Source organism: Fringilla coelebs (genome assembly GCF_963513975.1).
Source record: "Fringilla coelebs genome assembly, chromosome: 3".
Lineage (NCBI taxonomy): Eukaryota > Metazoa > Chordata > Aves > Passeriformes > Fringillidae > Fringilla > Fringilla coelebs.
In genome coordinates this window covers 53,784,535-53,797,004 of record NC_140030.1, presented here as the reverse complement: position 1 = coordinate 53,797,004, position 12,470 = coordinate 53,784,535, and the positions used below count along the sequence as shown (strand labels likewise).

General features: G+C 38.7%; 1 protein-coding gene across 2 annotated transcripts in view; it reads left to right on the top strand.

The window, feature by feature from the left end:
* Nucleotides 1–12,470, top strand: part of PTPRK (protein tyrosine phosphatase receptor type K) — a 374,688-nt gene that overhangs the window by 285,041 nt on the left and 77,177 nt on the right. For both annotated transcript variants that reach the window (XM_084201677.1, XM_084201678.1), the window contains exons 9-10: nucleotides 8,496–8,605; nucleotides 9,825–10,026. In XM_084201677.1, coding sequence (XP_084057803.1) covers nucleotides 8,496–8,605; nucleotides 9,825–10,026 — 312 coding nt within the window. The remainder of the gene's footprint in view (nucleotides 1–8,495; nucleotides 8,606–9,824; nucleotides 10,027–12,470) is intronic.

Below are 12,470 nucleotides of genomic sequence, written 5' to 3'. Positions count from 1 at the left end.
AAAAGAGGAATATATTTACTGTTGCAATAAAAGAAAAAATTATTAAATAGGTAGAATATGAGGAGCTGTAGAAAACTGTAGACACATAGATGCATCATATGAAGACTTATTGACAAGTACTGTATGGTTGCTACTTTTCTTGAACTTAAAAAGAGTAGTAGTGATATTGTTAAGTCTATGGAAAATTTATTTTCCTTTTTACCTGGGTTTTCAAGAAAGGTTGTGGTTTCCAATGGAAACCTTTGTCTTGTTAGATGTGTGGAGATGGCAGATGGTCACTGTGTCAGTACTTGTCAGGAGCAGAGTCAAGTGAAAACTTTATCTCCTGGTTTTGTGGTGGATTTTTCTTGGAAAATGGTGCACATAAGGCAAGTAAGTTTTGGTCTCAAGCTAACACACCAGTGTGATGTTAGTGAACTCGAGTTGAGGTGGCTTTGGTGTCATAAGCAGTGTAATATGGAAGAAGCCTCTCCCAGAGAACAGAAGTTGCCAGGGTGAACTGATTGAAGCAGATGTTGTTTTCACAGAGGGACTAATACATTTTAAAAGGTATCTATATTTAGTTGTTGGTAATAATGCTTGTGACCTGAAAACAGCCTCCTGTGAGCTTTACTCTGTGAAAAAATATTGAGATTTTAATTTTGGGTTACTGATTGATTGAAAGTCTATGTGCCATGACTTCAAAGTCCTTTGTGCCATGACTTCAAAGTTCGGGGCTTGCAGACAATGTACAATACTGAGAAGTTCACACCCGAGTCTTTCCTTGAGCTCTCATAGCAATAGTAAACTAAATCCTGTAGCTGACTGCTTATGTGTACAATGCTAATTTAGTTCCAGTCTCAGTGATCAAGTATCTGAAACTATTTCCAAGCACAGTTTGAAGCCTAAAGTAGGACTTAGATTAAGAAGATGAGAAGTCCAATTATGTGTGTGATTCTGTGCCCTACATTTCATGTGTGGTCAGATGAAGCTGCATGGTTTTCATGGGTTTTGCAGGTTTCTAGAGTAAGCATAATTTTAATTATATCATGGAGGCATTATCAGTGATTCATTTTGGAGAAGGAATATAGAGGAAATAGAGTGTTGCTTGCATTTTTGCAAATAACATTAGCTAGAAATAGCCCCTGATGACATGTTTATCTGAAACTGTGCACTCACGTTGTATACTTTACGTAAATATAAACTTTGAATACTCCAGATGACAACTGATAATTAAATTTTGGTTAGTTTTTCTGTAGAGTGGAATTCTTTCCAATGCTGTGGTTTGGGTTTTTTTTTTTCACAAGGTACTGCTAAACAAGCAAAAACTTCATAGACTCTTGGAGTTTGAGATGCCTACGCCATATTTTCCTGTCTCTCTTCACCTCTACCATTTTGCCCTCATCTTCTGTTTTTCGTCATACTTCCCCATGCTTCCAAGCTGTCCCATTTGTCTCTTCAGTTGTTGTTATGTTTTAACCTTTTCTTTCATCTCACTACATCTTTCATGTCAATTCCTCCCTTCTGCTAGGATCTTTACACTTTTCTGAACTTCTAGGATTTTCTAAAAGCAGAGGACTTTGGACTTTTTGAGGCTCTTCTGTGAGACAGGAAGGATCTCTGTCTTTCACAAAGGCTCACATTTATGTAAGGCTGTGCAGTTGGGCTGGGGGTCTCTCAGAAATGGTCAGATCTGTCAGAATGCTGATTGTTAACTCAGTTGCATATGATACCTGGAACAGAATTAACTCAAGACACAATTAGTAGAAGAATGAGGTAAGATTGTGTGCTTCAGATCTTTGGAGCCATGGCTGACCAATGAGAAAAGTTTTAATAGCTTGTAATTCAATATCTGCAAGATAGAAAACCCCAGGAAAACCATGACAGTCTGAAAACAGTCTTTCTATTGACCAGAGGTAGATCGGAACAGTTGGTAGTTTCCGTATTTCTGTTTAGCATGGGAAGATGGAATTAATCTTTAAAGTACTTCCAGGAAGTTGTATTCCATGTAAAAATAAAACCCCTGAATGAGACACTGTTAAAAAAGTTTTGCAAAAAGAGGATGAAAACAGGAAAATTTGTGCATGTTTTAAAAGCTAAACATCTTTCACTTTGGGGAGAAACCACACAGCTACTTAGTTTGGAAGTTTGGGAAAAGCTCTTCTGAGTACACAGGCACTTGGCATTATCTGTGCTATGACAGGGACTCAGTGCTTTTCATGGCTTGTACAGAAGATGGACACTGTTTGAAGAATTTGATAAAAGAAGTAGAGGAAGGCTCATGCAACCTGGGGCTGCATACATGCTGGACAAAGGCAGTGTTTGGCACTTTGAGACAAAGCACAATTACCAGCAGTGATTTTATCACTTAGCATGAATCATCAGCGTGCTCATGTTCTTGGAGCTGCCTGTTGACCAGAGCGCTGCCAACTCAGAGGGACCCTTTGTAAAAGCACTGGATGAATGGGATTAGAGCAGATAAATGCTTCCTTAATTTTTAATTGGAAACAGATGCAAAAGGCAGTGGATTAACAGGAGTAGTGACATTAGCCCTGAGAGAGCAGCTACAGAGAAAGCAAATTGCGTAGCTCAAAGTGTTCAAAGGTGATTTTATAACCAGTAAGGGAGTGTGTCATCCAACAGTAGGCAAACAACTAATTGAAAAGGATCACTTGGAATAGGAGAATCCATTTTGGGGCTTAAAGTATAAGAGAGCTTTGGTCTGGGGCAAAGCATGTGCTCATTGGACACAAATGAGGTCCCCTGATCTTTCAGAGTCTGCGGCTCATTCTGCCCCATGCAGAGATATTGAGAGCTATGATGCAGGGTTAAGACACCAACTGTCCAATCATTACTCATGCTCCTGGGAGAGCTCCAGCAGGCTTGCCACTCTGGGGAACAGCAGAGGAAGAGGAAATGTTATAATTAGAAGACAAAAAAAACAGGAAGAGTGAAATTGCTTGCATACTGCCTAAATGTGTGTCCTGACTTCAGCTGGGATAGAGTTAATTTTCTCCCTAGCAGCTGGTACAGTGCTGAGGTTTGGATTTGGAATGAGAATGATGTTGATAAAACACTGATATTTTAGTTGTTCCTAAGTAGTGTTTATACTGAGTTGAGGACTTTTCAGCTTCTCATGCCCTGCCAGCAAGAAGGCACAGGAGGCTGGGAGGGGATGCAGCCAGACCCTGACCTAAGCAGGCCAAAGTGACGTTCCATACCACGGAACAGCATGCTCAGTGTATAAACTGGGGAGAAACCTGGCCAGGGTTCACAGCTGGGAAAACAGCTGGGCATCAGTCTGTGAGTGGTGAGAAATTGCAATGCACAGAATTTGTTACATATATTCTAATTCTTTTATCGTTGCTCTTATTATTTTCTTCATTGTTTTCTGCCCCATCCAGCTGCTGAGGGAGGAGTGAGCAACTGGCTGGGTGGAGCTTAGTTGCTGGCTTGGGTTAAAATATGTCACTGGGGCTGGAAAGGAAATGTCTAGTGGAGCATGCACCCCACTGTCCATATAAAATCAGGGTTTTTTCCCAATGACATTCAATAGTATTTTGCTCTTTACTGCAAATAGTCCAATTTGAGTGATTTCCAAAGAAGTAATTTTTGTCACCACCGTTTCTGCAAATGCTCTTATGGTAAAGACCAGTAAGAGCAGGTTTTGTTTTTCCTTTCTAATAGATAAAATTTGCTTTTATTTAAAACTTAGTCTCCAGCTGTAGTAAAGTGTAAAGTAAAAGTGGCAAATCCCTCAGAAGAAGCCAATGGAAAGGTGAACCATTTTAGTTTCTGGTAACATTTGAACAGTAGGAGAGATAACTGTCACTATCTCCTGAAAATGAGCATTCTACTTGCTGTAAGATTGCTGCTAATATACTGCCCCTTTTGATTAAAACAAAGGAATTTTTCCCAATATAACCCTATCTATTTCTGCACATAACTTTTGCCAGAGAACATAGTAATTCTGTGCATGGCTTTCACGGAGTATAATAATAATAAAAATACAGTTTACGTACACTTTCATTATTTTGTAGCAGGAAAACTGAAGCAATATAAATTCATTTTTATAGTGGTTGGTGTCAGTTAATACATTGTTTTTCCAGAAGTAATGTATTGTAATATTAATTTCCTGTTAAGTCCATGTAGAACAACATTTAAGTGACACTATTTGTGAATAACAATTTATTTGTGATGGTGACATAATTTAATGCAAATATATTGGTCTAAAATGAATTGGTGTGATGTCAGATTGATGGTTTGTACTTTCATTATGCATAGTATTTGTAAAGTCCATCATCCCACATGCATATAGAAGAAAAGATTATCAGCTATTCACTATATGAATATATAGTTTTATTAAAAGAGCTCTGGAGATGCATGTAAATCATGAAAGAAGAGCTTGTGTTGTTTGCACTATAAAATCTTGCTGAGATTCCCTTTGAATTAGTTTTATCTTACTTTTTCATGTATAGGCATTTTATGTTTGTATACTTTTTTATTGTTATTTTGCTTGTTTAGGTTTGTTTTTGCTTAAATACAAAATCTCTTCTGATATCCATGTAGTTAAACCCACCTAAATTATTTCACTTCTTCAGAAAATGTAAATCCTGACTTAAGTTTAGCATAGAATAATGCATGGGAAAGAAAGTGTGTTTAGTGTTGCTGTCGCTGAGAGATGGTGGGGTCACACTTCACAAGGTCAGCAGATCAGAATCTTTTTCAAGGGTAGGTGCAGAGGCCAAAAGGTCTGAGTTCTTCTCCTCTAGCAGCTACTTATACTTTTTGAATGATTCAGATGATTATGTTAAGTAACATACTTCACCTTAACACACTTGTAATAGTCTCGTGTGTTTTGATTTAAGTGTAAACTGTCTGTAAGTCCAAAGGAAAGAGTGAGAGCTAGTGTAGGAGAAGAATGGGAGCTGGGAAGTCAGCAAAAATGCGCTGTGGTGAGTGATGGAGCTTCTCGAAATGCTCACACAAGCCTGAAGAAAGCTTTTGCTGCTGTTTGTGAGGAGTTTTCTGAAAGCTATTATCAACACAGGGATGACATTTACCTGGCTAGTTTTGACCCAAGTCCTTGCTAAATATCATACAAAGGTGTATTGGGTCTGGCTAAGCTGGAGCTCATTTTCCCCCAGCAGCCCTTTGCAGTGGTACCCAGGAAGGGGCTGATAACACACCGGGGTTCTGCTGCTGCTGGGCAGGGCTGTCACCACGGCAGGGCTGACTCCCAGCATTCTCCCCCAGCAAGAGGCCAGGAGTACCAAGATCCTGGGAAGAGATACAGCCAGGCCAGCTGACCCAAATTACCTGAAGGGCTATTCCATGCCACGTGATGTCAGCTCAGATGTAAAAGCTAAGTGGGGGAGAAGGAATGGAGTGAAATTCTTTATTTTACAATTTTTGCCTTATGGAGCAACCACTGCACGTGCTGAAGCCCTGCCTCCTGAACACTGCTTACTGGTGGGAAGTAGAGACTAAATGTTCCCCTTTGCTTATGTATGTGCAAACTTTTGCTGTTTCGGATTTTTCCCCTCTTTAGTAGTCTGCCTTATCTCAGCCCACTAATTGTTTTCCATCTTATTTTCTCTCCTCTGTCCTGCTGGGAAGGGGAGTGAGAGAGCAATTTGCTGGGCACTTAGCATCCAGCCAAGGTCAATCCACTACACAAGAGAAGACTCTTAACAGTGTTTTGGAAAGGTGAAGTTTAAGGCATTTCTGAAGTCCTTGGAGTCTTGGTGGGTGTTACAGGGAATAGACAGCAATGGCTGCCTACGTGGAGAAATGCCATTTGAGTCTTCAGGGTAGTGTTACCAACAGGTTACCTTGCTGTTGTTCTTTTTTGGTGTTGGTTTTTTTTTGTTTGTTTTGGTTTTTTTTTCTTGTTTTGTTTTTGCTTGTTTAGGTTTTTTTTACTAATTTTGGCTTTTTTAATACTTCTGTTTGTAACAAATACTGACCCGATAAAAAAGACATAAAAGAACAAATGAGAATGCTAAGGAATTAGTTTGACTAATCTGAAGATATTCTGTTCTTTAAGCAAATTCTCTTATTCCTGCTTTTCTACTCTCCTCATTCCCTTTACCCTTTTGGTAAAGCAGTGGAAATAAAAGACATTTTTACTGTGGCTAAACTGGAAAATTGAAAGGAAAAAAAGAAAAAAAACCTCAGATCATCAAAATGTGTCCTTCAAACTAATATTAATTTATATTCCTTTTTCTCGGCACTTGATCTTTCATTTATCTTTCTTTTAATTCCAGTTGAGTTCTCAAATTATTTATGTTAGTCCCTACATTATTTTTTTTGAATTTGTGGGGATGGATGAGGTTTGTGGGAATTACTGCTCTCTTTCTCTAGATGCTTGCTCTCTTTTTCTTTATGACCTTTTTGAACTGGGATTCCAAGCAAGCTGTTCATTGCTGTGATAGCTTCTGTTCTTGTACCTTCCCATGCCAGAGGGAAGAGAAGCATGAAACTAACTGGGATCACGTAATTTCAGTCACTTTAACATTGCTTCTGCTGCCTTAAGCATCAAACTTAGTATTACAGGAGAAGAAAAGAGTCATGGAATGAGATGAGCCTAGAGGCTTCTCCCACCTTGGTGTTTAAACCAAAGGTGTAGGAGGATTTATGCGACCATCAAATGTAGAGCCCTACACCCAGTTTCAACTGAATATGAAACATTTCTTTTTTAAAGCACCGCACAAAAAGTATTTTGCATGTTTTTGAGCAATCATGTCTGTTTTCTTTTAACCTCACATACTTTGGTGTGGTTTAATGTCAAATTTCATACGCTGCGTACATGCCCTGGTGTGTACCCATGTTCTTTCTCAAACACAGATGTACATGCACAGACAAAAAATCATGCATGCATCTCCCAGGGAAAATGTCATGTGGATCAGGGTACATTCATTTGATACATACATCTCATTTGAGATGTGAGGAAATACTGTAGGTATTCCCATGAAAAACGAAACATTGCCTACAGGAAGTCTCTCAATGACACAAACAGCACAGAGGGGCTGTCACTGCGTGTCAGCCTTCATCCACTGCCTGGTATGTCCTGGGACCCTGAAGAAAAGCACCAGACTGTGATTTTAGTTAACTTCTCCTAAGCCTTCTTATGACAGCTAGATGAACATGTTCTGCAAAGCTCTCACTTATTTTCTTCTGGGCTTTTTTGACTACTTAAATTTATTATTAATGTGTCCAGTTATGTTGATTGCACCGAGGGTCAGATCATCATTTATAGTTTGCATGTAGACTGAAATAAATTTCACTGATGTGAGAGACCACTCACTCTTTTCTGCTGCTAGCACAGCACCTGGCACTTCCTTTGATCCATTGGATTTTAATTTATTTTTGCTCTTTATAAAACTTCAGCCTGCTTTGATAATGAATATCCAAGGAGTGTCATGCATAAGGCTCACTGAAAGTTGCATTGGAGAAAATAGTCTTATTAGAAGGAGACAGAAATATGTGTCAATATATTAAATAGAAATGACATTTTAGATTGAAAAACTGCAAATTTGAGCAGCTTTGTCTCTTTGAGGGGAAAAGTGTTTCATTGGGTTCAGAGTTTCTCCAGGCAGTCCCTTATGCTCACCCCCTTCTTTCAGCATGTGTGTGTTCAAATCTAGGTGACCTGCTCTGATAAAAAGGAATTGTATGTGTAGGCAGAAATATCTTGTAAGCTGTAATGAGAGATAACTAAATGCTCTTGCCTGGTGTTGATGGGATTACCAGGTGCTGTGAATCACTTGGGCAAAGAGGCCTGAGGTGACATTTCAGACTTTTTATTACACCGGGGATATTACACCAGGGTTCCATTTAAAAAAAAAGAAAGTAGGGTGATCTTGGTGTTGTTCAGTTCAAAGCTTTGAAAACATCTCTTATTGGAAAGATTTGAAGTAAGCAGTCTTGATCCTTCTGCACATGAGGAGGTCAAAGGCTGAAATGGTAGCTGAGCTGGTGTGTTTCCCCATGCTCAGCCCTCTCTTTTAAACGAGGATTTCTTTTAAAACAACAAATCATAAGAAGATGTGATTGAAAACTGTTTTGTAAGAATTTCTCTCCTTTGGAAGAAGCTGTGTAACAGAAACCCTTCCTTTCCTTTGATTTTTTTCCATTTAAAAGAATTTTAGAACCGTGTAGCCCTTGTCCTAAGATACGCTTATTACAGAGTTCAGTGATGTTCCCTGAAGTTGTAATTTAGCTTGAACTGTTTCCCCTGGCTATACTGTGAGACAATTTGACTTTGCATGGAGTTTTGAAAACCGTATGTGGGGATAACGTTAATGTTTCAACTTCATGCTCTCTCTCCACTGCAAATGACAAAATACACTTTGAAGTGCTTTTTCACACACTCTACCGTTGCCTTTTGCATGCAAATGAATATTAATAAAAATAGACCCGTACTCACTTTTGGTTTTAATAGGATGTTCTGTCATCTCTTTAATTTTTCTGTCTCAAATTTCCTATTTTTAAAACTTCCATTTTGTTTGTAGTGCCAGGCCCTATACCTGCCAAATCAGTGAAAGGAACTCCTTTTGAAGATAAGATCTTCCTCAACTGGAAGGAACCTGTGGATCCAAATGGCATCATTACTCAGTATGAGGTAATCATTAAACACAGAACAAGCATTTGCTGGGGCTAGGGACGTGCATCAAGGGAAGTGGCTGACCGTGGATGTTCATGCTCTTTAAGCAGCTCTTCAATAGTATGCTCCTTTCATTTACTGAATACATGATTTTCTCTAGTGGTTAGATACTCAAAATTTGTAATTATCATGCGTATAACTGTCCATTCCTGTCAAGTGCTTTAAATATCTTTTATTGTTACTATATACCGTTCCAAAGCCATGATCTACAAAATTTTCTTCATTGGGAGCAAAGGTTACATGAAATGTAAGATGGGTATGAAATTTGGAGCAATGTTTTTTTTTAGCTTTGTTAGATTTCACCTTTCAAGAAAGCCTCCATATGAATTCTGTTTAGTGTATTTACTTTATGAGCCATTTGGGGACCTCCACAGGAAGTTGGCAGGTAACACAACCTGCTTTGAGCAACAAACACCACACTTTCCAGCACTCTTCTTTTAAAGGAACAAAAGATATAACTTTGCGTATTAGTGAATTATAGGAAGGCAAACCAACAAACCAAACAAAACCCCTTAAAATTATTTATTTATCTATTTATCTATTTATCTATTCATCTATTTATCTATTTATTCATTTAATGTAGACTAAATTCACGAGATAGTGTGAGTTAAACCACGTGGGCAGTTCAACCCCACTCAGCCATTTGCTGACTTCCCCTCTGTGGAACGTAACAGTGAAATTTTCCATACATAAGCTATGTAAAAGCAGTTGATGAACAGGATTAAAGCAGATAAATGCTTCCTTAACTTTTAGTTGGAGACAGATGCAAAAGGCAGTGGATTAACAGTGACGTTAGCCCTGAGAGAGCAGCTACAGAGAAATCAAACTGTGAAACTCAAAGTGTTCCATGATGATTCTGTAACCAGCAAGGGAGTGTGTCATCCGACAGTAATGATGTAGGGTGCCTGCACAGCCTTTCGAGTAAGGCAAACTCTTCAACAGTACACATGAAATCCTCATTGGTTTAGTGCTGGACTTGGCACTGTTGGGTTATAGGTTGGAATCAATGATCTTAAGGATCTTCTCCAACCTGAATGATTATGTGATTCTGTGGTATCCCCAAGATAAATGGGTAGCTAGATCAGCATGTGTCTTTTGTTTCCTTTCCAGCCAAGCTAACCTAAATCCCTTGTGCCAAAACTTTTAAGAGCTGTTGCAAAAATTGTTGTTTCCCCAGGTGAGCTATAGCAGTATACAGTCGTTTGATCCCGCGGTTCCGGTGGCAGGACCTCCACAGACAGTATCCAAGCTGTGGAACAGCACACACCACGTCTTCTCTCACCTGCACCCTGGCACTACCTACCAGTTCTTCATACGTGCAAGCACCGTCAAAGGGTTTGGACCAGCAACCACCATCAATGTAACAACCAACATCTCAGGTAAAAACAAACAGCATAAAGGAAAGATGGGGGGGTGGGGAGGAGGGAAATGTCTTCTGAATATTTTTGTATGGCTTGATAAATTGTGAAATGCTTAAGAAAACCCCAACCAAAAAAACCCTACCATGTTAAGAAATTATGTCACTTAAAATGTTTCTCACCACAGGGCAGCATACGTTCAGGGATAAATCCTTGCATGAGGTGAAAATTGCTCAGCTGTAGTTGTGAACAGTTTTTTCTGTGTAATCCAGTACTTTCATCCAAAGATTTTGAAGTGCTGTGTAAACCTTAATTAATTAGGCCTGTCAACACTCCACAGGTCACTAAGAACTGCATCTGTTTTGCATGTTAGTAAAGTCAGGTGCAGAAAATTACTGACTTGCTGAAGGTGACACGACTTAGCAGCACATAGCTGTAACAGGGTCAGGGCAGTTGGGACAATGTGTGAATTTCTTTTGCCAGATTCACATAGGTCTGCTTCCTTGTGCCTTTATTGATTTATTGCCGTGCACCAACTTCGAAATTATTTGTCTTAATAATGCACTGTAAACTCTGGAAGACAGTTATGTCAAATGAAATGTTTTGGTACTTTTACTTTGTTAAATTTCAATGTTATTCTCAAAAAGTAAGATAGTGGCTTATGCAGTTGATGGTGGAAGATAAGTGAATGCTATATTCAGAGAAACTTGATTTTGTGACATGGTGACTTTAGATCTTGGCAAAGATCAAAGTCAGCTATTTACATATTTAAACAACACAAAGCAGGATATTTTCCTCATTATCTGTCATAATGAGACTCAGATTGTCCTGTAAAGAGAAATTAATAGTGTAACAGAAGGCACCTATGATTTTTGTGGGATACAGTTCACATAGTCCCCTGAAAACACACACATAAATCAAAATGTGAGAAAATTCAAGGTAGAGCTCCTTGAATTATGTAGCAAATAAAATGCTGTAGTTGTCATGGCTAACTGGAACAGTTTGTGGAATTCCACCCCAGCACATAAGCACTAGCACTCCTCATACCCCTGTCCCTTCAAAACAGCCCAACCAATGCACCAAAAAAACACCAAATGATGTGTTCTGTTCTGTTTATGTAGCTATTAGATTGTTTTGAAGTCTGATATTTTACTCAGGTTGTTTTAAGGGTTTCTTCACAACAAATTCTAATTCATAAATTTTCAGATTTTATTATGGTGGTGTAGTTCATAAATTTTCACATATTATAGTGGTGTAGTCCTTGCATACTTGTCTTCTAACCTCTTAGTAAAAGGGAAAGAAAAGATATACATATCTTGCTAGCATGTCTGATATTTCAGTATTTTGAGAAGAAGAAAAAGTTCCTCGACCTGTTTGGATTATTTAGGACTGCAGTGAATTCAGGCTTCTTCAGATATGCCCTCTTTTTCCACACAGAAATTTTGTCAGTTTTGTCCAGAATCCAGTATAGCACAACTTTCTAGACAGAGTATGTATCTTGTTAGTTGGCAAGACGTGGTCAATGCTAGAAAAGCTCAAAGGCAGGCTGTGACACCCCTCGTATCTGAACTTCAGCCTGTTCTTTCTATCTTGCTTTATGCTGAGCTGTTGTCTAGCTCTACTCTGCATGACTGGTACTTTATATGGAGCAATGCATGCTTCAGAAAATGCTAACTTTAGTTTAATGAGGGCTGAAATGATTCCTTTTAACTAAGCTTACAAGTGGTTACTGTGATTCTAGTGAACATGGTGTAAGCAGTAATTTTAAAATTAACATTACACAAACATTAATTCTATTAAAAATTATTTCCTGATATAAGAGCGGGTTTTGTGTTCATCTAGGATCTAGGACTAATGAAGCAAGGCTTCTAATCTTTCAGAGCTCTTCTACCAATTGATATAGTACTGTAAAATTATTATGACTTAAATGATTCATGTGCTGCTAGGAAACATCTTTTTTTTGAAAATTCATTTTGACATATACAGGCTTCATTAATGATTTGTGAATCAGTTGAATACAGCCACATATTTAGAAAAAACAAACATGCAGATAGTTTTCAAACTTAGGGAAAATTAGCAATTATTAGAAATCTATTCTTTTCTGGTTCGCAGAAAATCCCGTTTCTTTCCTTGCACTGGGGCTGAAGTCGGCAGCAGTATTACCAGTGAGGACTGTAACAGGCAGCAGATTAAAGCTGGATGGTTGAAGTAATTGCCAACACTAGCCATCCCACCCACAACAAATACTGCTGCCATGGAGGCGTGACAGTCTGACAGCCCATTAGTGAATCAATTCCTGAACTACTTCTGGTTTTGACTTTGATTTTGTTCTTTCATAGTGGTTTTGAAGCTGATTAATGAACAGCTTGGCCGTCCATTGAAAGGAATGGGCATGGGAATGGATTCCCTGATCCAGTTCTGGCCCACAGATGCATGTCTATATAAGTCCAATTTTCCTGCACACT